This window comes from Gobius niger, assembly GCF_951799975.1.
Source record: "Gobius niger genome assembly, chromosome: 3".
NCBI lineage: Eukaryota > Metazoa > Chordata > Actinopteri > Gobiiformes > Gobiidae > Gobius > Gobius niger.
This window is the reverse complement of record NC_136854.1, coordinates 27,752,740-27,779,829: the sequence shown is the minus strand read 5'-3', so window position 1 is coordinate 27,779,829 and position 27,090 is coordinate 27,752,740. Positions and strand designations below refer to the sequence as shown.

At 40.9% G+C, this 27,090-nt stretch overlaps 1 protein-coding gene across 3 annotated transcripts; it reads left to right on the top strand.

Moving 5' to 3' along the window:
• Positions 1–1,539: 1,539 nt before the first annotated feature.
• On the top strand, positions 1,540–27,063 carry tsc2 (TSC complex subunit 2). Of its 3 annotated transcripts, XM_079552748.1 has the most exons (42): positions 1,540–1,712; positions 2,323–2,477; positions 2,568–2,654; positions 2,806–2,916; positions 3,100–3,247; positions 3,323–3,440; positions 4,439–4,491; positions 4,571–4,692; positions 4,764–4,837; positions 4,915–5,041; positions 5,859–6,002; positions 6,081–6,218; positions 6,373–6,476; positions 6,733–6,814; positions 6,888–7,043; positions 8,140–8,259; positions 8,334–8,456; positions 8,519–8,625; positions 8,701–8,884; positions 8,975–9,097; positions 9,172–9,306; positions 9,454–9,643; positions 10,460–10,553; positions 10,625–10,727; positions 11,273–11,367; positions 12,668–12,808; positions 15,462–15,623; positions 17,175–17,333; positions 18,520–18,626; positions 18,912–19,148; positions 19,255–19,491; positions 19,893–19,982; positions 21,076–21,227; positions 21,298–21,860; positions 22,072–22,150; positions 22,493–22,579; positions 22,654–22,840; positions 23,552–23,691; positions 23,774–23,852; positions 23,929–24,020; positions 24,101–24,199; positions 26,465–27,063. In XM_079552748.1, the coding sequence occupies exons 2-42, from the start codon at positions 2,343–2,345 to the stop codon at positions 26,609–26,611; spliced, it is 5,631 nt and encodes a 1,876-aa protein (XP_079408874.1). In that variant the 5' UTR covers positions 1,540–1,712; positions 2,323–2,342; the 3' UTR covers positions 26,612–27,063. The 3 variants fall into 3 exon arrangements, with proteins under 3 accessions (XP_079408874.1, XP_079408872.1, XP_079408873.1); XM_079552746.1 differs by lacking the exon at positions 19,893–19,982 and having other exon boundaries at positions 26,465–27,062; XM_079552747.1 differs by lacking the exons at positions 12,668–12,808; positions 19,893–19,982 and having other exon boundaries at positions 26,465–27,062.
• Positions 27,064–27,090: the final 27 nt, after the last annotated feature.

Here is a 27,090-nt window from a genome sequence, read left to right as displayed (position 1 = left end):
CACTGAGAAATGAGTGAAACCTTTCAAAGGACTCGTTAAAACCTTCCCTATATGTAAGAAAAAGGAGCTTTTGCTACATGTTCAATATGACGTCATGTTGGTTGTGTATTTATTCATAAATTATACAGTGAAATTGGGTGAAATTAGGCACATAGTGAGTGTGAGAGGTGAGTAACAATTACCCACTGAGAAATTAGTGAAACCTTTCAAAGGACTCTTTAAAACCTTCCCTATATGTAAGAAAAAGGACCGTTTGTTACATGTTCAAAATGACCAAATAGACATATTGGTAGTGTATTTATTCATAAATTATACAGTGAAATTGGGTGAAATTAGGCACATAGTGAGTGTGAGAGGTGATTAACAATTACCCACTGAGAAATTAGTGAAACCTTTCAAAGGACTCTTTAAAACCTTCCCTATATCTAAGAAAAATGAGCTTTTGTCACATTTTCAAATTGACCAAATAGGCATATTGGTAGTGTATTTATTCATAAATTATACAGTGAAATTGGGTCAAATTAGGCACATAGTGAGTGTGAGAGGTGAGTAACAATTAGCCACTGAGAAATGAGTGAAACCTTTAAAAAGGATTCTTCAGTACCATCCGAAATGTAGAAAAAAATCCACTTTAGAGGATATAATACATTGTTGACGGTCCCTAATTAGTCGTGCATTGGCCTAGCGTGTTAGTCTTATTGATCTACGCTTAAGAGGACGTACATTATATTGTTGACGGTCCCTAATTATCTCTGCATTCGTGGTAATAATCTACGCTTAAGAGGACGTACAATACATTGTTGACGGTCCCTAACCGTGAGCGCATTGGGCTACCGTATCAGCGGTAATAGTCACGCACAACAAAACAGCGTTACGGCTGGCTTGACTGGCATTTTGCGGATGACGGCTCACTTGACCGCAGTCAGTACCACAAGCAGTAGCAGGCTGGTGGAAGCAAATGTAACCCGCTCTCATTGGACGACACAGTCACGTGGGAGAGCTGTTTCACAACAACTCTTCAACAGCTTTCATGCTACTATTTTGGTTATTTCCATGTGCATCTACTGTAAATGTTGATTGTTGTTGTTGTTGATTCAATGATTTTATATACTGTACTATACATTGCTTTAATAATAATAATAATAATAATAAAAAAAATCATGCTACTATTTTTTTCTATATATTTTTTCTATTATAATAAATAAATAAATAAAATAATAAATGGACAAATAAATATCCATATAAAATTAGTATTATCATTAATCAAACTTCCTATTCATGATAAATAAAAATAAAATAAAATAAAATAAAATGTTGCGCTGTTTTGGAGCAACGGTTAGTACTGTTAGCTAGCTAGCCGTTTTTAAGAGACGACTCCAAGACTGTAGCTATGTGTCTTAAAAGAATCAAAGCAAGCAACTAAAGACCATCAACTCTTCAAATTACTTTTAATTAACTTCATGCTATTTTAGTGCCACCGCATGTGAACTACATTTCCCATAATACGAGGCGACAAACGTGTTTTTGTAGGAAGTAGCCCTGTCAGAGCAGAGTGCCATCCGGTTGAGGAGTGGAGACCTGAGCTTGAACGAGAAAATCCTCCCAGCTGCAAATACACTGTCGTTTCAATGTCCACATTTATGCAGGGGTGTCGGCTGCTTCGATGCGCATCTACAATTGAATGAAACCAAGGCCAAGCTCACTTTAAAAAGGTAAGATCCTTGGGGAGAAGGGGAGGCGGTGGGGGCGTTGTTTTTTAAGCTACCAGACCTTGAATACCAAATGCTAGCCCATGACAGTAAAACGCAGCTAACGGTGCAGCACAAGCACTGTGCAATAGTGGCTGCGTTTTCGTGCATGCAATCTATACGATTCCTTTACGTATTCGGTTGCAAATGTGCTCCTTTTGCAGCCCAGTTGGTGCAGCGTTGTGTTTGTTGTTGATTTGCTGAAACAGAGCAGTCGTTGTGTGTCTGCTCACCTCCCTCTTGTCTCTTTGTCAAGTCCACATGACAGCACATTTTTGTATCATGCCCCCCAGGTTTACACATTTATAAGCTGGCACTCTCTTCTCACTTCTCACAGTCCAGTCTTGTTAAGGCTTGGACTAGGCTACTCATTTTACAAGTTTTTGAAATTGTCAAAAGTATCAGTACATAGTCCTCATTAATAACTTGTAAATATCTCTTTTAATGTATGTTGCAGGCAGGCAAACAAACCTAAAACTAATATGACAACAGGTCACTTCAAAATATGCACCAAACAATATCAAGTAGTATATCTTCCCATATTTGCTATTTATTTGTTTTGTTGCCTGTGCAGTGTCAGAACCACATTGGGCCATGAACAAGCAACCAAGTAAGGAAAGCCTGAAGGAGAAGGTGAAGGGGATCTTAGGCCTGGGACAAACGCGCCAACCGAGCAAACAGAGTGAATCCAAGCCTTCGGAGTTCATCATCACATCTGATATCATCAAGGTTATAAAACAAGGCATTTTCCCTTCTTTTCAGGTCTTAGATCTCACAACATCCCTCAAAACTGACGCCTCTTTGCTTTTTGTTTCGTAGGAGCTGCAGCCTGACTGTGGTTTAGGCAACAGAGTCAAAATCATGAACCAAGTGTGTGACTTGGCTAAAACCAAAAAGTTTGAGGAGGTAATTATTTTTGCATTATTGTCACTTTAGTGTATGCTAATTTCAGGCGTCTTTAAATGCATATAAATAGTGAAAAGGATTGCAGCCTTTATGAGCTATTTGGTACATTTTTAGATCAGATTTCTTAAATGTTGTTCTTATTGTCGTGCAGCATGCTGTGGAAGCTGTATGGAAAGCTGTGGAGGACATGTTGGCCCCGGAACAGCCACCTGAAGCCAGACACGCTGTTCTTCAGCTGCTTAGGGCCATCATACAGGGACAGGTACAGAAACAATGAAACTGTATGAAACCACTACACTAACTAAACTACTATATTAGCCATTGTACTAAATGAATTACTGACATTTTTACACAAAGTTCAACATAAAAGAATCATCAGTGCCTCCATTACCGAAACAGATTATGTAATTGCAGCATATTACTCATAGTCCTTGATGTTGTGCAGGGGGATCGGCTTGGACCTCTAAGAGCCTTCTTCTTCAAAGTAATAAGAGACTACCAGCCATGCAACGAGGATCTATCCGAGCGGCTGGAAGTGTTCAAGGCTTTAACAGAAAACGGAAAAGACATCACGTATCTGGAAGAAGACATTGGTACAGTTGAATTATAAATAGTATGATAAATACTTTTTGATTAAAGTGTAATTGTTTGTAATGATACTGTTTTAGCCCGATTTGTCCTCCTGTGGATGGACATAGGCCTCACCTCAGACTTCCTCCATGTACTCGTCAATCTTGTGAAGTTCAACAGCTGCTATCTGGATCAAAACGTTTTGGTGATGGTCCAGTGAGTACATCATATTTTGTACCGTTACAACTATAGATTCATGTTGAAATGTCAAATGGATGTTCAGGACTTTAACCTCTTAACCCCCACCAGAACTATCACATTTTCTCCAGTTTGGCTTTACCCACATCTAAAAGCGTCTTGAAAAAAGTGTCTGAATAGCAACAATAATGAGATGAAAACAAGGAGGAAAATGCAACAAATGAGTGACAAACAAAACGATGAAAAGGTGATCAAAAATGTGTGACAAAAACGCAACAAAAGCCAAAAAAGAGTAAGAAGTTAATGCTCCAAACATAAAATTCACAACTCTTTTCCCTTATTATTTGTTTGTGATTTTGCCCACAAACTTACTACTTTAATCTTGGCTTGAATCTCTCTCAACTGATAACAGCTGCATCTTTGTATTTTACTAATGCTACTATTTTATTAAAATAGATAGAATAGAATAAATTTAGCCATTTTGCATCAGCTTCGTGGTTGTATAAGCTATGTGGCGGCGGAGTGATCTGCTAGAAAATAGTCCCTCAAAATGCGATCATTCATGTGATGCAAGATCAGTTATATTCCAAAAATTATTCTATCGACACAGACATTTATATCGTTAGTCTGGCGTTATAAGTGATTTGCCTCAGATGCACTGCGGAGTGCGTAAGACCGTGTTTAATGCAGGCTCGCTGATACCGTGGAAATGTGAAACTCTTCAAATATAATAACTGCATGAAGTACAATTTTTTAAAAAAAAATCCTGAAATATCCCTTTAAGCTCGTGCATGACAGCAATGCGGACCCGAAGTCACAACTTTTTGAGTGACAGTGCAGGATTTTGGAGGCAGTTGTGGTGAATAGGTCTGGGCTCATCCTATACTTTAGGACATGGCTGGAACATGTAGGGGGAGGAAAATACATAGTTTTAACATTTTTAAACTCCGTATAGTCCCTTTAAGCACTGTATTCCTTGTCATTCAATAAAACCATCCATTTTTTTTCTTCTCCAGGAAAATCTGTGTTTTGTGCAATAGAACCACATCCTCTACTGACATAGAGGCCAGTACAGTTTGTTCTTCATATTGTTTTAAATATGCCAAACAAAGCTGTCAATAATACTTGTTTACTTTTTTTACAGGTAGCATTACAAGTATTAGATGCAGTAGTGTGCTACAACTGCCTCCCCTCCGACTCTCTCACTATCTTCATAATCACGCTGTGTCGCACTGTCAATGTCAAGGAGTTTTGTGAATCCTGTTGGAAGGTAAGCTAACATTCTGAATATTTCTTTTCTGCGGAGGGATAGACACTTTTATTAATTGCGATCCGTTTCAGCTGATGAGGAAGGTCCTAGGTACTCACCTCGGCCACAGTGCTATTTATACCATGTGTAGGATAATGGAGGAAAGGTGAGTTTTAAGAGCTTATTCATTTCATATTCACTTTATATTTCAGTAATTAAAGTTTTATCATAAATGGTCTCCAGTGTGTACCAGGAAGATGCGCCTTTGCTGAGGGGTGCTGTGTTTTTTGTTGGGATGGCACTGTGGGGAGCGCACAGACTCCCTGCCCTCAAAAATACACCCACGCTCGTCCTTCCATCTTTCTACAAGGTAAACACAGTGAAGAGGGTAGTTTGGGATGAATTCTTTCCTAGACGACTCAATATTGCAGGAAGCTACAATATATCAAGGTTTTAATCTGACAGAGGTTTACAGCTGTTTTGCTGACGCAGCCGAAATCCAAACTACTTGGAAACTTAAAGAAGAACTAAGTAACTTATTTACTTTAATAAACCCTTTTCGTTGTCACTCTGGGGGCCTCTGGGTCGGAAGATACACACTAATGGAATCACGAAGAAGGGGGCAAAGCTAACTTGCGCCACTTAAACAGTATTTACAAGTTTGAGTGAAAAAAAAATATCTCTGTTATTGGATGTACAATATCCCTCTCTCCCTTTGTCTTTTCTGTCAGCGTAGTATTTACTCTCACGGACAATTAATGAGTAAAAAACCGCCACATGCTACGACACCTGCAGTCGCGCTTGTGGCCTCTAGGGGCATGATTTACTTAGTACTGCTTTAAAGATGTGCAAAAGTTCAGTTTTAGTCATGATTTTCCTAATTTAGTTCATTTTAACCTTGTAAGTTTAGTAAAGTCTTCCTTTGACACAGTTTGAAAAGACACACATTTAAGTGCAAACACTTCGGTGAAATGGTTTGTAAATCATACTGTGCAGCTCTATTGATCATGTACGTAACTTAAAAACCGTAATTTTGAAAAATTTATTCAGTCTCATTCTCCCCAACATGACACATGGTTGGCCACACCCGACTGACCTCCTTTACAACTGAGACTGTAGATTGTTCATATCGGATCATATTGAATAAAGATTGTACTTTAATTGTTTGCGGTTTCCTTCCTCTTTAGGCCATGTCGTGTGCCAATGAAGTCGTCTCTTATGAAATTGTCCTGTCAATAACGAGGCTTATCAAGAAGTATGGTAAGGAGTTGCAGGTCGTCACATGGGACATCCTACTCGGCATCGTAGAGAGACTTTTGCAGCAGATTCAGGTATTTGCACAGTAGCCGTCCACACACTGGCCGACAAACATGTGCATAAAAGATCACAACGTGTCTCCTTCCTTACAGACTATAGGAAGTGTGGAGTTGAAGGCCATTGTCTATGAGCTGCTGACCACTGTGGAGGAGCTGTATGAGCAGAACGGGTATCATGGCTCTACAGAGAAGTTCTTCAGTCTGGTGGAGAAATGTGCCGACAAAAGATCCGTTAGTGCCTGCTCACTAAACTTCTACATTTAGCTCAACACCTTGGCTTATGCTTCTCCTCCCTTTCATTAGTTTTTGCAATTTTCAAAGATACCTAGTTATTGATTTATTTCTCCTGTTTTTACATTTTCTTCACTTTCTTTTAATCTGACAGGATGCATCAGTGCTGACACTAATTTCGTATAGAGCTCAGTCTATTCAACCTGCCAAGGACGGGTGGATTCAGAGCCTACACCGCCTAATGGAGAAGTTTTTCAGGTAAATAAATACATGTATGTAGAAAACCTTATGAATGAAAATCTAAACTTACCAAAACTTAACCAGTAGAAAGTAAGGATGAATTCGGACTAAAGAAATATGAGGATTCTGCTTTGCACAGTATTGTAATAACGGTATTTTTGCAGCCCCAATTAGGTCTAATTTTAGTTTGTTTTTCATTATTGTGTACGTCTTTATTAAAATATTTCTTTCTGGTATTCTCTTTGTCTGCTCTGCACTTTGATATGCCTTGCAGGAACGAGACTCGCAGCATAATAAGGATCAAAGTTCTTCACATTCTGTCCTTTGTTTTGAGTACCAACCGGCAGCTCTATGAGGTCTGTGAAGATTTATTTACAGTCCAAAAGGCATGAAATAATGACTATGTTTTCCATTTCCCGTTTGTCCCAGGATGAACTGATTGAAATGGTGGTGATCCCGCAGCTCAGTGGCATTGCGGAGGACCGGGACCTGGCTGTGAGGAAACAGGCCACTCAGCTGCTGGTGGATCTGGCAGAGGGCTGCAACACCCATCACTTCACGAGTCTGCTGGATATCATTGAGCGGGTAGAGAGATGTTTACATGTGATTAGGAATGCAATAACAAGCCTGTGTAAGAACAGAGGATGCTCATTTCAAGCACGATTGAAACTTTTTGTCCTTAAGGTTGATGAATTAGAAGCACAGAAAACAGTCTAGCATAAAAATATCAGGACTAAAACGTCTCGTGAATGCCTAGTTTCTTCAGATCTCAAAAGCTAAGCAGGGATGGACCTGGAAGATACTATTCTCTTCCCCTTCCCTTTAACATCTACATATTGTGATGGACAACTGGGGTGAGAAAAACTCCAAACAATGGGAGTGATCCTGGTTTGTTTTTGGCTGCAACCCCCAAAATTACCAAAGCAAAACAATTTAAATCACATTTATTAAAGTGTATTTGATTTCCTTATTTTGTTGTTTGATCCCAATTCACTCCCAATTCAATTTGCTGTCTTAAACTAAATTGAACTAAACACATTTTTTTCTTCCAATTTCCCTTTGTCTTGAAATTATTCCGGGCTCCACCGCGGGTGCCTGCTGCCCGCAGATCAGGTTTTAAAATTCTCCTTTGATCGCGGGTCGCCACCAATCATTGCAGCCGTACGCTCGTTCATTGTATTCACTCTTTGTATCATCTGTACAGCAGGTTTTTGACGTAAATATGTGGCAGATTTTCACAAGATGAGCAGCATTTTGCTACTTGTGAGCCAGAGCTTTTATGGAGCTCGGTGTCTCCTATTTTCCATGATACCTCTGCTCTTTGGTCTGCCCCTGATCCCAGCTCTCCGCGCAGGAGGGAGAGAGTGCGAGGGGATAAGACGCGCCTGTCCCGTTAATTTCAAGCTAATTTTTGTATGGAATTAAAGCCGTGCATCATGCAGACGTGTCATATTTGTAACTTGTCATTTTTAATGGTTGTGGGGCGACGCGCATCATTAGTGGGAACCCCTGGGTCCTGTTATCATTTCCGATACTGAACTAGATGACACTAGTCTAGTTTTATTAAAAAAGCTTGAACAGGAGGCACATCAGTTTTATTTGATGTATTACTATAAAGAATATAGGCATGTGTGTGGCCTGTTGGTTCCACGCTGATTTGTATTCGTCTTGGTTTTTGTAGGTGGCCAGTCGCTCTTTGGTGTGCTCAGGCCCCTTGGAGATTTCTGAAAGAGATCCTTCTGCAGAGTCCCCCATGGAGGACGTCAGAACTGCGATACTCGGTCTCCTGGAAATCTTGCAGGTAAGAAGACACTACTGAAATAACTGAATTTTGTTTGTATAGATTCTTAATAAGCTCCTTGATTGTATGTTCAGAGCAAGCTTTACAGTTTGCCTGCGACTCATGCTAGTCGTGTACATGAGCTGCTGATCAGTCACCTGCAGCTTCACTACAAGAACAAGTACTGCTCCTCAATCGCGTCCAGTATTCGCCTTCAGGTACGCACGTAAACACTTCACTTGAGATCCACTTGGTCTAATTTCTACTCTCTTTTGTTCAGGTTTTTGATTTCTTCCTGATGATGCGGGCTGACTCTCTTCATCGCATAGGAGTGCCAAATAAAGATGGGGCGATAAGATTCAGTCCATATTGCTATTGTGATGCGGGGTATGAAGCACTTTCATCATGCCATCAAGATCATGCCATTTTTATGAGGTACAAGTGACCTAATCTTTGCTTTAGGGAGTCAGAGAAACGCACCAGTGAAAAGAAACCAACAGCTACAACGTCACCCCCCGCTGGCAGCCCTGCACCTCCTGCACCTCCTGCCCCCCCAGCACCTGGGGCCCCTGCCGCTGTCTCCATCCGCTCAGCATATCTGCCCTATGCACCTGCCTTTAGTGTTCTCCTACAGTGCCTCAAAATGGTGAACCACTTGCACATTGCGCTGGTTTCTTTGAGGGTCTATTTGATATTTGTGATATGTTTTACTCTTTTTGCTTGATGGCTTTGGTAGGAGACGGATTGGAAGGTGTTGAAGCTTGTTCTAGATAAACTGCCGTGGACTCTGCAATATAAAGTGCTGCTGCTCACTTCTCCATGCAGCTTGGACCAACTCTGTTCTCACCTTTCCAGCATGGTATGAAGTCTGATGATGCCTTACTAAACACCTAAAATGCCTTACTCACTGCAGCGTTCGCATGTGTCTTGTAGGTGACGGATCGTTTGATTTCTGAACGTTTAAAGAGAACTCCAGAAGGATTTTCTCGGACCGATGTTCAGCTCGCAGTGGTTCCTGTTCTCACTGCCATCACATCCTATCACAACTATCTGGAACAGTCCCGACAGGTATTCATTTTTGGATCAAGGCATCACACCTGGAAAATAGGCCACATTTAGTCAAGGAACGACCCGAGCAACATAAATGATTATAAAGATCTAATATGGGGAGTTGGGAATGTTAAATATGAATTATGTTTTTCTTGTGATTGACAGAGAGAGCTGGTTCAGTGCCTGGAGACCGGCCTCATTTATCGCTGCGCCAAACAATGTGTGGTTGCTCTGACCATGTGCACTGTGGAGATGCCTGACATCATGATCAAGCTGCTGTCTGCTCTGATCGTGAAGCTCACCCACATCTCGGCAACTGTCGCCATGGCGTCGCCGATGCTCGAGTTTCTCTCCAGTTAGTACCGTCTTTTATGTCTCCGATGCTCAAAAACTTCAGGGCATTCAAACTCGACATGTGTGTTACGCAGTTAAGTCTTGTTTTGGGCCTGAGTTGGTACTTTTTAAAACCTCCTCTGCCCCTCCTCACAGTACACACCCACAACAGATAGTCAAGTCCAAGTCCCCCGGTTTCTATATGTTTTATACAAATCAAAATCATTATATTATAGTATTTATTGATAAACACCTGTGACTTAAAGGAGCTATACCTGATTTAACTTCTAGAAATGGAATTAAATTTTTTTTATCCTCCTTTAGTATATTGCAAACTCAAATCCTTGTAGGGAAAACGGCGTGCATCAAATTATAAAACATTTGTATACATTTCATGAACTTTCAGGCTATTTTTCTAGCATTTTTGTGAACGTGACCCTGAAAAGTGACCCTGCAAGTTGTGAAATGTAAAGAATTTGGATGCTACAAAGATTTGGAGTTTGGACCACAACTACTATTTTAATTTAGTGGCTTATGTAGGCTAATGTTCCTATTTCTCACAGTGTGACTCGGACGGGGGTCACGAACCCCTTTAACTGTTATAATCGGGGTCGCAGCTCCAAAAGGTTGAGAACCACTGCTTTAGGGGATGAGTCCAAGTTGAGTCACAAGTCTTTAAAAATGGCGACTTAAGTCCTACTAGAGTCCGAGTCAAAGTCTCAAGTGCCCATCTCTGCAAGACCCCTCAGCTGCACCATGTGCACACAAACCTGTACAGGGGTCACCACAAAAAAGTGGAAAATGTTTTGAATTAAATGTAATGTTTTCTGTCTTTCAGCTTTGGTTCGCCTTCCGCATCTGTATGCCAATTTTGTAGCGGAGCAGTATGTTAGTGTCTTTGCAATCTCTCTGCCTTATACGAACCCATCCAAGTAAGTGCGCACATTTAAAACACACGTATCAGCCTCTGACCACACATGTCTGAGCTGTGGTGTTTTTGCAGATTTAATCAATATATAGTGTCTCTGGCGCATCACGTCATCGCTATGTGGTTCATTCGCTGCAGACTTCCTTTTCGCAAGGACTTTGTTCAGTACATCACAAAGGTACAACTCACATTTAAAAGTTGGATATTTCTAATGATTTGTTGAGCCGTGGCTTAATAACTCAGGACATTTCAGAGTGAAAGGGGGTGAAGCCAAGAGAGAAACGGACAGCAAAGTGTCCGAGTCGTATGAGCTTATGTGCTGTAACTTAAACCTAGGGTGTGCACATTTTAGAAATCAAACCTTCAACAAATTGAGTGAAAATTGAGTGGCAAATCAAAGAATAACATGTCAGACTTACCAGTGATTTTGGCGTGATGGAACGCAATCTGCCAGGCTATTACTGTATGTTATGACATCACACGCATAACCTTTATAGGCTATCTGCGTACTTAAAAAGCTTTTGAACTCATGCCACATAAGGTTGTGAGATTTGGTACAACAATGTAATTATACAATTTGAATATAATCATTGACTAGAATTTAAAGTATGTAGGTGTGTCATTGGCCTTTTCGTGAGAAAGTATAAATTAAAGTAGATCTCATCTCATCATATTATTGAGCCAGTGTACAATCTACTTCCTGACAAATGTATCTGTCTTCAGGGTTTGAGATCAAATGCACTGCTGCCATTTGATGACGGTCATGAACAAAGTTCATTTCGTGCGAGAAGTACAAGCCTCAACGAGAGACCGAAGAGGTAACGTAAACAGCACGCTATTTTCAACATGCAGCTCAGTTACTCAGTCATGTGGTCGATTATAAAATATGCTGGGCCTCAGTCTTACGGTGTAGAAACAACTCTTTAGGTTGCCATGGTGATTATTACATCATTCGTTGTTTTCTTTAATTCATGTTCAGTCACGTCTTTGTCATTTAGTTGTATCATAAAAAGCATGTAGTTGCAGTGCTCCTTTTTTCTGTATTTATATTATGTTATTTTATATTATATTATGTTTTTTCATGTTATTATTTGGAAAAACATGCGCGAGACAAACCTTTGGTTTTATTAGAGCCGTCGTTCTACTCAAATAAGACCTCCTTTCATTAGATACAATGTTTCCATAAATGATCACTCCTTCACTACTAGTTTAAAAAAGATCATCCTATTATTAGAATCAATGAAGTTTAATACCACAGATAATATGGCATCATGTTTACAGCTAATTATTTGACAAATTCTAGAGTTAGCTCTTTAGCATATCCCCCCTCTGTGTGCGCAGCCAACCTTTGCTTTCTTATACCAAGCCACTCTCAGTTTTTCAAAAAAATCCCATTGTTCTTGAGTGTGTTGTCGCTTTATTTTGGGCTGGAGAGTTGCACATTTAATCTTCAAAGAACATTTTAAATTTAATGTATTAACATCAAAGCACTTAATAATATACTTACACACTTGTCATCAGTTTTATCGTTTATATTGTACTTCCTGCTCTTCTCCAACCCAAAAGTTTAACCATTTCATTTTCAGTTGTCATCCTTGTGTTTACATCATTCAGGCCTGTGCTGAGTTGTATCCCAACTTTGACTTCTCCTGTACGAGTCCTCAGCTTCGCTATGTACCTGCTATGCCAAAAAAATGATAATAATATTTTGTTGCTGTCCCGAATACTTGTGTGAACTTTCTTTTCTAGATATGTGTACCCTCTGCTGTAGCTTGTTCTTTAGTTTATCTTACTCCGCTCCTGTGATTTGACTCATTGTGTTCACTGCTGTTAATTTTCACCTTGTTTTTTTTTCCTTTCAACTTCTTCATTTGACCCTTGCCCTGCCTCCTGCAATTGGGTGCTGCCTTGTGGTTTTGGGGCGGGGTGGTCTTTGTGTCATCCTGGACCTTTCCTCCATTGCTTCCCCATTGTCCCCCCTCTGTGACCCCATTCGACCCCTGCACATGCTGACTCCTGGTTCTTACCCAAAAATGCTCCTAACTGCCCCCATGCTTTAACCTGTAATGCCCCCTACGATGCCGCTCCTCCCCCTTACCACACTACCACACGCTCAAGTCTGCGGGCGGCTAAAGTGGCAAAGGCAGCAGCAGTGGCAGTAGCCAATAGCCAGTCTCCTGTTAAAGAGCTGAGGGATCTGTCCGCCATGGATGCTTTCCGCTCCCGCAGCATCAGCGTCTCCGAACACGCGGTCCGCAGGTTAGACCAAGGCCTTACGGGTAACACAACAAAAGAAACTAAAACTAAACAGACAAATGCAAATCAGACACTCCTTGCTTCCTCCACGGGACGGGCGTGGGATTCGGGTCATTGTCTTGCTGGTTTGTTATTGACAAGGGGCTCTTTTGAACGGGTGGTGCATGCTGGAGGAAGTTTAGTGTCCGCCTCTTTGGTTTATTTTTTGGGCTGCCTTCAACAAAACTCCTTTTAATTTGGCTTTGCATGTGGCAATGGTATGCTTTTTAATTTGGTTTTAAATGTTGTTTTGCTGGGTAATCTTATTATTAATATAATTCTGAGCCACAAAGTTCTACATAGCGGCAAAAGCTGCTGCTCTGTGTCTTATCTCATCAAGAGCAAATATGCCACAACCTGCTTGCTTGATTGTTCTTGTTTTGCTCAATGACCATGGCAATCTCCTAGTGGGAATAAGGGCATTTCCAGTGCAAAAATATGAATGTAGTTTATTATATTTTTAAAATGCCTACACAATTGCAAGCTCAATTTATTAATGCTTCTCTGTTTGCTTGGCTTTTTGTCAATTCAGTGATTAATGCTTTTTGCAACACGGCAGTTGTCATTCATTGTACTGCTGTGTTATGAATCCTGTCCAAAAGGTGGCAGTCTTTACATCACTGTTGAGAATCTGACATACAATTGAAAACAACTGCAGTGTTGTGCTTGCAGCTGCAGCACTAAATGGCATTTTTTAAAGGGATTTGCATGTAAACCTGTCTCTTGAAGGAGAACATGACCACACTCTGTGTGGACCAACTAACAAACACTCCTGTTCATGGATATACTTTTGAAAATATGGGTACATGTCTCTCAAAATATAAATGGTAAGTATCACATTTGTTTGAAATATGTTTTGTCACAGACTGGAACCAGCTCTGAGTCAGTGGTTCTTAAATGGTGGTCTGGGACGCAAAAGCGGATCACGGGAACCTCTTCCTGTAAAAAACTGACTTTTTAATATTGACACTAAATTATTATATAACAAAGTATTTTTATAAAACTTAAAATTAATATTTTTGATTAAGATCATGGCTGAAGTGGAAAGTGGGTCGTGCTGTGACACTAATTCAGAACCACAGCTCAAAGTAACATTTTTATTTTGCCTCAGTCTGGGCTTAAAGTTGTGTTGCAAATATACATTTTCTATAAAGTTTTTTGCCCCTTGACGTCTGTGCATCCAAATTTCCATCTGAGTTTGAAATAATAAACTCCAGTTATTGAAATGCAGTTTGATGTGCTTTGGCGGCATAAACAATGCTCTTATGATGGACGCTGACTGAGGGCTGAAGGAAATTTCAAAGTGCCTTAAGACTTCACTGAGGACAAGGCGTATAATGAATTAATGAATAAATACATTATTATTATTATTATTATGTATGTATTTGCGCCTATTGTATCCTGAAAACAAAAGACAGAGGCTAACTATGGTCTAGCTATAGATTTTTTTATTTTTATTTTCTCTTTGTCTGGCCTGCTTTGATTTAGTATTAATCATTTTCTTTCTAGTTTTGTTTTGGTACTCTAGCGCCTGACTATTCTCCGTAGAGATAACTAGATTTTAATGTAACGCCTATAAATCTTTAATTTTGACACTGATTTAAGCTCCCTCAGTCTCCTTTTTATCTCGACTGACTGAAAGGCCGTAATATGGATGTTAATGTGTAGCAAAGATGACTAATTGTGAAGCACTGTTGTGTTTGTTGTGGATGCAGAGGTTGAGTGCACTTGAGAGGCTTTCGAGCATCCATTAGTTCAAGACTGTTGCCATTGGCCTGATTGAATTACAGATGCTCCTGGGGCCACTTTGAACTAGTTCCAGTTTGTTGACTTTACATGTACATTATGTGGGTTCAAAAAGTTATCATACCCCTCTTATTCACACTTGATTTATGTAGAGGCTGTATCTCTGTCATCTTTAACAGAATTTACCACAGACCTAAACTTTTAGGAAAGTTAAAAAGCACCACAGCATTGAGTCTCAGTCTGCAGTTGTTGCACTGGTCACCATGAGAGTTAGTTTTTATCTTTACTTTTATTGTGTAGCCGCAATACGTGACACAATATCGACATCGCAAAAAGCCGACATATTATTGCAAAATCACAGAGGTCTTTCATTTGACTCAGATTTACGGTTTTATGCCAAAACAGTATAACACCAATGCGTGGGAACATGGGAATTAATAATAGTTCAATTGTAGTCATGATTTTCCAAATTTGATTCTACTTTAGCCTGGTAAAGCATCACATGTATATGCCATAATGTTCAGGAAGACTGTTATTGAATACTACATCATTTTCTCATAGAGGGCAGTCCCAATTGTAGTTTATCAAGTGTAGACATTTCACTTAAATATGATATTAGTATCATTCTGATTCTGATAAAGTATAACTTAAAGGTCTGAAAACTTTCTGAATCCACTGTATATTGATTGTCTTGTATAAAGTGTTGCATGCGTCTTATTGAGTGATGAAATTCATGTTTTGTTGACTATTTGCATGCCAGTGGGTGAGTTATTGGTTTGCAGAACACTGTCCGTGCATGGCTTCCTCGTCCCTCACTGTTGTGCACTTCACAGCCTTGTTGCTGAGCCTGTATCATTTGTTGCACATGTAGGATGCATACGTCCACCACAACCTGCAGTCTGGGCTCTGCGGATGAGAACTCTGTGACCCAGGCCGATGAGGGACTGAAGACTGTCCACTTGGAGCTCACGGAGACCTGCCTGGATATGATGGCCCGATACGTCTTCTCCAACTTCTCTGCTCTACCCAAAAGGTGCACCTTCTTTCTGACAATTTAGAGAATAGGAAACGCTGCACATGATCTTTGATATTGATTTTGTCCTGTCCACACACAAATGTACGCAGATGATGCTATTATTATGTCTTTGCTAAATCAAGTAGCAGCAGCTTTGGGAATAATCTCAGCTTAGATGGTGCAATCACGCTTGACACAAAATTTGAGCAAATCTGTCAGCATGTTTTCTCCATAAAGAAATCATTCTCACCCCACACCGGAAATTATTGTAAATGAGAAAAAAACATCAAGAAGCAGAGTGTCAAGTACTGTTACAACATCATAGGCTGTCGTTAGTCTTGTTGACAACAAAAAAGTGCACCATACCTACTGTGAAATATGGTTCGCTGATGCCACTGGCTCCAGCAGAAGAAAGTGAAGGTCCTCTTAGTGCCATCTCAGTCTCCTGACCTCAGTATCATTGAACCTCGGTGGGAAGATCTCAAATGTGCAGTTCATGCAAGACAGCCCAGCAATATATAGGAACTGGAGGCTTTCTACCAAGAAGAATGGGCCACTTTACCATCAGAAAAAATAAAGAACCTCATCCACAACTACTAAAAGAAGGGGGAAAAACACAGTATTAAAAACTCGGGTATATGTAAACTTTTGATCTGGGTCATTTTGGTGCTTTCTTTTTTTCATTATGATTTAAAAATGGCAAACTTCATTGTTTGGCTTCACACAACCACTAACTACGAGTGAAATAAACCTGTTTTGTCTTTTATATATATATTTATTGAAAAATAGTCTTAAAAAAATCTAAAAATCTGCCAGGGTATGTAAACCTTTGAGCACAGCTGTATTGAGATGTAGCGCTTGACAGGGCACTGAGCATCTGAGCCATGAAGTTTTTAAGCGATTTCTGGTGACTCAGTATGGGGCATCACCACGGTGCGCTTTTTAAAATTATTATTGTTTGTTTTTCCCCATTCAAAGGTGGTCTTAGGAAGGCTCCACAGCGATGTATGCCACAGGCCCTAAGCACATAAGTACAATATTAAAGGACAAAAAGAAAGTTGTTAAACAGTGCTTAGGATAAAGACTTTTCAGAAGTTGAATCGGGGCCGATCGTAAGGACAAGTAGTGTTGAAATGAGAACTTGACTGAAGGACTTTGCTGAGAAAGTTTGTGTATCAATACAACTCAGGGCTGTTAAACCTTGATGTAAAGATGAAATATTTCAAATATGATTCATTTAGCTGTAATAGTAGTAATGTTGCCAGAAGCTTTTGTTCTTTCGTCAGTTTGGAGCAAAATTTGTAAAGTTAATAATGCACACGCTCATTGTTTTAAAGCAGACTATAAAAATAACAGCAAGCTGGGAAGCCTTGACCTGTTGTACATATGCAGGTTTATACTGGCGTTAACTAGATCTGGCAGCATGTGATGAGTGCTGTTAACATGGATATGCTTACTTTATATCGGGTACACAGGTGGTTCAAGTTTGTAACATATTACACACCCTTGTTCAATAAGAGCATTAGAGTTCTACAGATTGAAATGTGAATTGATTTTGTCCTGTTTTAGGTCTCCTATCGCAGAGTTTCTCCTTGCTGGAGGACGCAGCATGACTTGGCTTGTTGGCAACAAACTAGTTACCATAACGACCAGCGGAGGGGTTCGAACTCAAGCCCTTCTTGGTTTGGACATGAACGGGCAGCTGGGAGGAGGAGGCGAGATGACCAGGTAATGGACACGATGTCAGGTCATTTACAAAGCGTTTACCCATGTGCAAAATGAGGAGCCCGCGCAAAAGTGGATCAGCTGCAGTGTCATGTGCGGCTTTTTATTCCTTATTGAAATGCAGGCAACTTAAAATGGTAAATTCAAAAGCTATATTCTCCTTTCCAGCTTGTACTCACGATTTAGCACCTGATAAATGACCCCTAATGAACACTTCTTTTATATCCAGAGAGCGATTAGACAAATGAGTCAACTGGGTGGAAGTGGCCTACTAAAAGCTTTATAATGGAGCGTTTATCGATTGCACTGTCCTTTATTCATGCTTGTGTTATTGCTTTTCATATATGACTGGTGTACGCGGCTGGACAGCTGAATTGCACAATTATACATAATGAAATGTATAAAAAAAAAAATACTTGGAAAATACGAAGGCAACGAAACATAAGAACCAATGTTGAATTTGAAACAGTCATTGATTTAGATGTAAAGTATTATTTGTACCTTGATATAGGCTAAAACACATCAAAAACCGGTGAGCCATCTGTTCAGAGCCAGCTCAGATTTTGGAGAAAAAAAAAAAAAAGGGGCATGAAATTTATAAGACAATGTCTTCCTCATGCTCCTATTCAGCATTGAATATTTTGCTTTTGCTGTTGTTGTTATTATTGTGTCTGTAATAACACCATGGCTGAATAAAAAACTGGAACTGAACTGAACTGAAATTGCCTGGAGGATTAAATGCGTATATCTTATCTTATCAAGTTATTCATTCAGGCTGAGTGGTTTTCTGTTCAATATTGTATGAGCTACACACTTTCACTACAAGAAATGTAAAAAAACAACAACTGCTGCATGTCTTGTAGTGAAGTGTCTTGTCGACTGGTTTGGGTTGAGTTTCGTCCACCTATTCAAGTTGTTCACAGTATCACTCAGTTTGCAAGTGTTTGTTATGGTCTGCTGCTGCTCAGTCACCCACCTCTGTTGAGACTGGGTTTCTGTTGTTTCACAAAAATAGCCTCCTGCATATCTTATTATTCAGTGAATTCACTAATAAAAAGTCAAAACATTGGTCGTTTGAAGCTACACGTAGAAAGCAAAAAACGTCCTGAGTGGTTTTGTTGATTTAGTTGTATCTATCTAATCATGTAGGGCCAGTGCTTGTTTTTATCTTTGTGCCTGTGCTCCTCAGGTCGGACCCGTCGCTGCACACCAGGATGACCAAGGAGGCTCCAGCCAAACTCGAGTCCCAGTCGAGCCAACAGCAAAACAGGCGGATCCGGGTTCGCTCCATATCAGGTGTGATCTTCATTTGTCACTCAAACTTGGCTGTAAACACTGCTTAAGTGGTGCTAGCCTTCAGTTAACTTTGTCCGTTAGCCTGTTTGCTTCTTCTTCGTGATTCCATCAGTGTGTATTGCGCCTCCAACCCGGAGCAGGGAAAGTTGCAAGGTGGTTTTCTGGCCAGAGACACCAGGGAGAGATGAAAGTAGTATCCGAGTAGTGTTTTATTGCCCAGGAATAGACTCTGGAGCACTGTAGTCCCCGCTCTTAATGGCAAACACTGATCTCCTCGTGCTGCAGGTGGTCATGCTCTACGGGCCGGGCCAGCTCAGAGTCTCAGCCCACTGGTGTCTCCCTCTGAGGGTGATTTGGCTGCCCCCCTCTCGCCCTCCTCGGGACCAGCTCTGGAGGGTGTAGGGCCTCCTTCCTCCACTACAGCGGCTGCTCCTCCTCCGCTCAAAGACCATCCCAGTCTGGCAGAGTTTGTGCCTATGCTCACACAGGGCTGGGCCGAGATCTTCATCCGACGGCCGTCTGGTATGCTGCACCCACTGTCCAATTAAAAAGCCTTTATTTTTGTTATATTTTCCTTTTTTGTAATCTGTTAGTTTGTTTGTCCTCACACTGACTGGTTTGTTTTCAGGTAACACGAGCTGGCTGATGTGTTTGGAAAACCCTCCCAGCCCGTTCTCCTCTGAGCTGGGAAACATGCCTCTGCAGGAGCTGTCCAGTGTGCTGATGTCCATGGAGGGTGTGAATGAGTCTCCAGGTCAAACCGCTAGTGCCCCAGCCAGCACCGCCGCACCCGCCCCTGTGTCTGAGACCCAGACACACAGCAGTCACTCGGGAAAGGCCAACCTCATCCAGCGCTCCAACACTGGTAAGGAGCACTGAGCCATAATATCCACTGACGATTGAGTTAGACCAGTGAGATATACTGTACAGACGGAGGATGTCATGCATGATTGCATCTTTCTGCTTGAGTACATGCCCCTCATGTTATTTAATGGACTGAGCGAAATGCTCATTTCTGCTGGATCTTTTGTGCATTAAAACATAAAGATCGTCTTTATGAGTCATGTCTTTTTTCAGTGTTTTGCTGCAAGAGTCTTCCATCCGTTATGCTTTTAAATTGCCCGTTATTTTCATTTGAAAGTGATCTTTTTTCTTCTTTGAAGTCTTTGTTCTCATTGCTCTAGAGCTCTTTGTTCTGATTCATGTCAATGTTTTTCATCTTCCTCCATGCTGGTTTGTGGTTGGCTGTAGCGCCTGCGGCTGCAGCGGGCGACTCTCTCTGGTCTCTGGGCTTGGGGGCGGTCCCCTCTGGACCCCCGGCCCTGGGCAGGCTGCACAGGAGCATATCCTGGGCAGGTACCGTGCACTTCTGTGCCACTGACAACCCTCTGTTTTAGTGTGTCCTTCTATACTTTAGAGTCTATCAGCACACTGCAACATCACTTGGCCATAGGAGAACTAGATCAAACAACGTCACCCCTGTGACTAGATCCATTTAGTTTGTGTCTTTTTCAGTGTCTTCTGCTCCTGAATTGAACTTATTTTGATAGGATAAACAATGATGAACTGTTAGTATTACTCAACATACAGTGGATGTGTTCAGTTCTATAAGCTTTAACTACAGTAGATTCTTTGCATAAGTCTGAATGTAAATGAACTGAAACCTGTTGGATAAAGATGACTTTTCAAATAAGTGCTCAAACCAGCATTATTTATCACTTTGAACACATGACAGAAAAGCTGACACTGTAGATTTTCTATATTAGATTTGTGTTTTCAGTTTGAGTGAGAATCTGTTTCAAGTGATGATCAACATTTGCCTGCAGTTCTTTGGACCAATCCGTAAATGTCTTGGATTGTGTTGTGTTGTTTTAATCTCTGCTTTTTGTCTAATCGTCCCGTGAGCTTTAACGCTTGTCTTAGTAACACATTCATAAGCGGTTGATGTTTAACCTTTCACACTAATATAATAAACAGAAAAGCCCAGTCCTCATTAAGCTAATGTTATACTTACTGTTGTTAACCAAATCTGTTTCTACATTGTTTTTGGAGATTCACTTTTTAAACCGTGGTTTGGGCTTTTGTTGGAGCAGCTGCGATGTGTTTGAGGCAACAAATCGAGCAAAGCAATGCATGATGGAAATCAATTTGAAAAGCGGAGCCAAATGGTGTGTATGATTGATCTGTTTGTCTTCAGTCTGTGCTTAAACGCTGGTCTCTGTAGATAAGAGCTTGAATTTGATGCTACCTTTCTATTTTTGAGTGTGAATCAATAATGCATGTAATTTCCCATCCTGTTGTCATGAGGTCACCAGTGTAACTGGACTGGGCTCTGGATTGCTGATTGTGAATGAGGTGCTGCAATGATAATCAAATGGAAGTGCATACTGACAGCAATGGGTGCAGCCTCTTCTTTATGTGGAAGCCTGACCCCTGTGTGTGGTTGTAGATTCTGTGGTGGTGCTGGAGGAGGGCTCAGGCGTCGCTGCGGCTAACCGTGTTTGGCTTGAGAATGAAGAGTTTGAGGCCATACCCACTGACCCCATCTTCATGACGGCAGACAGCTTCACAAAGAGCCACCCCTCCGGGACACTGAGCAGGGTATGTATGAGAACTCAAAGAGAAGAGTATTTTCCTGATATAAAACTAACTCTGCTCATTTCCATTCTAGTCTTCATCTACGTCCAGTCAAGAGGATGAGAAGTCCACTCTGGAGGAGGTCAGTGAGGGAGCCATCCCTATAGACCAGCCCGCTCTTGGAGCGTCCACTCCAGGACAGGGGCCTGAGCTTCCCTTCCAGACGCACAGTCAGTCGCAGGGCCACGGTTTGAACAAGTCTAGCTCCTCCCCAGAGCTGCAGACGCTCCCTGAAGCCTTCTCCAAAGCTGCGCTAGAGTCTGATGCTAGAGAACCATCCCGCCCAAGAGCTCCCTCTGATGGTAAACCCCCGCTACATTTGGACAAGGACAAAGCAGAGGCCACTAGCGGACCGGGACAGAGCTCTGAGGGTCCCACTGTTGTGTCGTCCCAAAGTGGAGGGGCAAAGATGAGGCTGGAGTTCCCCACCGCTCTGCCACAGGGGCCTATCTCTCCAGGAGGTGGCCACCGGCCGCGAGGTCACACCATCTCTGTGTCTGCCCCATCATCCCGCAGAGAGAGGCGGACCGACAGAGACACGTATCAGAGCCGCCCCGGGCCCAGCAACTCGGAGAAGATGTCTGGACTCAGCCCCAGGTAACAACGTGCACAGAAAAAGCTTAAACTAAAAGATACAATTCATCATTTCACAAGTCATTCATCAGAAATGTTTTCTGCACAAATGTTCAGTGTTTCCTATTGACTGTGGGCTGCGTGGTTAAGCTCCCGCCTCCAGCTCGCTGTAACCTTGAATGACTAACTAACCACAGAAAAGTTAACTAAATGAATTCTTTCTTCTTTTTTCCAGTTTTGTTTTTCTTCAGCTTTATCACTCTCCTTTCTTTGGGAATGAAGCCAACAAGCCACTGTTACTTCCCAAAACTCAGGTCAGACCAGAGTCCGAAGCAGTTAATTTTAGCTAAGACGGCACACTGTGAGAGAAGATTGAGATATTTTATAACTGTCTTGAATATACAATTATATAAAACAAAAAAATAATAAACAAACTATATCAAATCAACACCAGAACAAGGAAAAGTTACCTTGTATTTTTGTTATGGTTTGTTATGTACAAAAAAAGTGCAAATCTTAGCCAGTTGCTGAGATAAATTTGTGTTTAGTTGTGAATTCTTGTGATCTGGATATAATATTGCAATAACAATAATTACATAGCACACTGTGCAGCCCTGATTTGAGCCATTATTTACCAAGTTAATCGTCTGTTTTAGGTGATTGACCGCGCTGTGAAGGTTCTGGACCAGATGCCCCCTTACGACACCCATAAGATCGGAGTTGTATTTGTCGGAGCTGGTCAGGTAAACGACAAGCTTCAACAGCTTCTGTGTTTTGTGGGATTTTGTCCTGAAACTCTTGGCGTCTTTATCCTCAGGTAAACAACGAGGTGGCCATTTTGTCCAATGAATATGGCTCAAACCGCTACGCCGCCTTCCTCACTGGCCTGGGAAAACTAATCCATCTGAAGGACTGCGACCCCGACCAGATCTTCTTGGGCGGACTGGACCAGTACGGTGATGATGGAGAGTTCACCTACTGCTGGCACGATGACATCATGCAGGGTACATTTGATTAATTGCTTACAAAGTTCTCTATTTGGTTCTAGAGAATGAATCTGAATATGTGTTTGCATTTATCCACTTGAATCACACACAACACTCACCCAGGCTTCCTGGTGTTTCCAAACGGACTCTGCTTCGATTCCGAGATTTAATTTCATTTATTGGTTCATTTGTTAAGGACGGTGCAGGTTAATGAACACACCACGCCGGATTGTAGCCTTGGGCTGTCCCACACTCGCACTCTCAAACACACTCTCATTCATCCTGGACTATTGTACTGTTGTAGGCGGTATGGCCTAATTATAATGTTGAAACTGTGACATCATCAGTGGACCCTCTATTTTAATTGGTTTGGAGGATTTGCTTTATACTTTCTCATTAACTAAATATTGCTTATGTATGAAATTCATATGATGGTTTCTCATTTCACATCATTAATACAATAACTTTTGTACTTTCAAATGCAGCTCTTTGACATTTTCTGTTGTTTATTATAAATGTTTAATGATATTATAAAATATAAGCAATTCATCAAATTGTGTCAAAACAATATTTAGATAATGACCAAAGCAAAATTGGTGGTAAATTAAAAGTATTACATTGTGAAGCTACAATGTAGTACCTTACATTGTCATAATATCAGTTTACTTAGTTTAGTTGTTATCTATTTTAAATGGTAGTTAATGAATTCTTTCTGAACTCTTTTTGCAGCGATCTTCCATATTGCAACACTAATGCCAAATCGCGAAAGTGACAAGGGGTGTTGTGACAAAAAGCGTCACATTGGCAATGATTTTGTCATGGTGGTTTACAATGACTCGGCGGAGGAATACAAACTGGGCACAATAAAGGTTTGCAAAACAACTAATCAAACTGTAAAAACAAACATTGACGATTGTTAACATTTACTCCTGTGTGGTTCTGTTCCATTAGGGCCAATTCAACTTTGTGGAGGTTATTATTAAACCTCTAGATTATGAATGTAACCTCGTGACACTGCAGTGCCGCAAAGGTACGTGCACTGCGTTCTTTTAAGGCCAATTCAAACTTTGTTGTCTTTTCAGCAGTGTTTTTCTCCATTATTTCAGACTTGGAAGGATTAGTAGACACAACAGTTGCTAAAATAGTTTCAGATCGCAACCTTCCCCTTCTAGTGAGGCAGATGGCTCTACATGCAAATGTGAGACTGAATAATTTTGAGCACACTCTCCAGATTATTTGATTAGACTCTTCAAACTAAACTCGTTTGTGATTTTACAGATGGCGTCTTTGGTTCATCAGTACAGGGCCAACCCATCTGATGCTTACGCCTCCAAGTGGCTCGCCAGATTGAGACACATCAAGCGGATTCGGACAAGGGTAAAAAACGATAACAAAACTTTCTTTTTGGAGCACAGTCCCTTTAGACCTTTAGGGGGGTCGGCCTGAGGTTCCGCTACCGCTGTTTCCCTGGAACAGTGCTTTCCAACCAGGGGAACGGGGACCCCTGGGGATAATTGGGCACTTAGCAAGTGGGTACTTTGAATTATTTAAGATTTAAAAAAGGTGAAACTGAGAAGTATTTCAATATAACTTTCAAATAAACATTATTTTAAAGGATGCCAGGATCCCCACCTGGTAGGTTTTCGGATCAGGATCTCCCACTTAGGTTCTGAGTATAAATGAATGACTCGAGGGGGTTGCGAGACAAAAATTGGGGGATATTGTATGCTGGATGTCCGACCCTTAAGTGGACGAGTACACGGGGAACATCATGTGGGTTAAGGTTTAGGTCTGGAACTGGATGTGGAACAGAGCCTGTTTTTCCTAGACGCAGACTATGCAAGTTGCGTAGGGCCCCCGCAGCGGTAACGCCCCGCCTCTCTGTCAAATCACGGTGTTGTTTTGCTGATTAATGAACGCGTTGATATGGTAGCAGGCTCTCTGACAGGGCTCACTCACTCTCCGCCTCCTTTACCAAATACAACACCAAAACGGAGCAGCAAGTGGATGTGCCTAACGCCTTCCCCCTGTCAGCAACGTGCGAGTGCTTCTCTGGTCACGCCCCCCTCTGCTGCCTGTCCCGCCTCGGTGCTCGCCTCTTGCGTGTCTCCCGTCTCACTCTGGGCTTAAACACAGGCTGCAATAACTCTGGTTCTCTGAATGTGCTTGGTCTAAAACAAATTACTGTCAGGCTTAATCAGCAGTTCCCAAACGGCGGGTCAGGGACCAGAGATGCGAGAATGTGACAATTTGCCATTTACCATTTTAAAAAGTGGGGGGGAAATAAACTAGTGTCGCCCTAAATCCCCGTCTGATAGTGGCTTAGTGGTTAATGGTTCTCGCACAGAGGGGCAGGTCCCAAATTGAGGTAATTATGTTCCACTTAGCCTTGGGATGTGAACTGTAGGGCCCCCGAGTGGATTTTTGCTTAGGGCCCCAGAAGGACCAGGACTACTGTTCCACAAAACTTAGTTTTAGTAGTAGTAGTAGTTTATTCGGTCTGTTCATTCCTTTAAGCGTAAATACATTTCCAATTCTTTGTGGACAACACGACCGAAAGGGTTTAGGCTGAATTGAAAACTTATAACGCCTAACCCAGTTTACAGACTTCCACGAGAGAAAACAAAAACAAATCACAAACATTAATAATGAACAATATCAAGTGTTAAACAGAAGAGAAAAAAGCATGTATCTGAAGTTAGTAACATAAATTTTGATATTCCAACAAATATGTATACATACATTTGTTTTAAGTTAATTTAGTTGAAAGTAAATCATGTCATCATTATTATTTTTTATTTATTTTTCTTACTTTATTCCTCCTACGCTTATATATTCTTGAATTTTAGAAGCTTTAAACAACTTTTTGAAAGCTTTGACTGTTTGGGACAGTTTTAACTGATCTTCCAGGTCGTTCCACAGATTAACTCCTCTTACAGAAATACAGCGACTCTTTTTATTCTTTTTCGCTTTTGCTTTTTTGAAAATAGCAGTTCCTCGGAGGTTATACTGACTTTTCCTGTGTTCAAAAAGCTCCTGGATGGGAGGAGGGAGAAGATTATGATATGCTTTGTACACTATTACTAATGTATTTAGATCAACAAGATCATGGATTTTCAGTAGGCTCAGCTCTACAAAGATAGGGTTCGTCGGTGCATAGAAATCTGCATTAGTGATAATTCTTATTGCCTTTTTTTGGAGTAGGAAAATAGGATGAGTATTGGATTTATAATTGTTTCCCCATATTTCCAGGCCATAATTTAGGTAAGGAAGTATGAGGGAGTTATACAGTAATAGAAGAGATTTTTTATCGAGTACAGTTTTTAATTTGCCAATTACAGCAATGGTTTTTGCTAATTTTGTTTTTAATATACTTATATGCGATTTCCATTCAAGTTTACCATCAATGGTCACTCCTAAACATTTATTTGCATGAACTCGTTCAATTTCTGTATCATTTATTTTTAGAGTTGTTTGATCACTAATTTTTCTACTTCCAAAGATAATATATTTTGTTTTACTTAGATTCATTGAGAGTTTGTAGGACAAGTTCAGCTGTTCCTCTGTCCATGGAAAACGGAGAACACGTATTCGACGCTCCCCTTTAGTTTACTTGCTTAATCAAACTGTTGTCTGTCTTAGGCGCAGGAGGACATTCAGTCCCGCTCCACACCGGGAATCTCGCTGACGCAGGGCCACACACCAAAGTCTGTCCAACAAAACCCCGAAGGCGCGGGGCAAAGAAAGAGACTTGTTTCTACGGTGGATGATTTCACTGACTTTGTTTAAAGAGTTTTAAGTGACATGAACTGGGTCTGTGACAAATGAACTACAAATATGAAAGATTTAAGCTGCTCAAGGGAAAACATGAAATTCCTTGTTATTCAATATCTGCTTTTAATTCACTACATCTGACTATTTATGTGCACTTTCCATTTGCATTTCGGCAAAATCAACAAAGGTGTGCTTACAATGGTTGACAACAAAACAAACCCAGCTTTGTTTTTATGTTGAGTATGTTAAATCTTTCATTAACGGTACCATAAAAGCATATTTTGTGATGAAGTACAGTTTGTGAAGAATCCACTTATTTTTCAATATTTTTTGAAATGCTAAACTTTGCACTTTTCAGGTCTAATCAAAATGTCTCACGTGAAGCATGAAAGGTAGTTGTGTACACTACAGTGGAGGGAGTGTTTTTGTCTTGTGTGTGGAATAAAAGCGTCAAAAGAGGAAGCGATGTGATTTTTAAAGGTTTTTTATTTGGC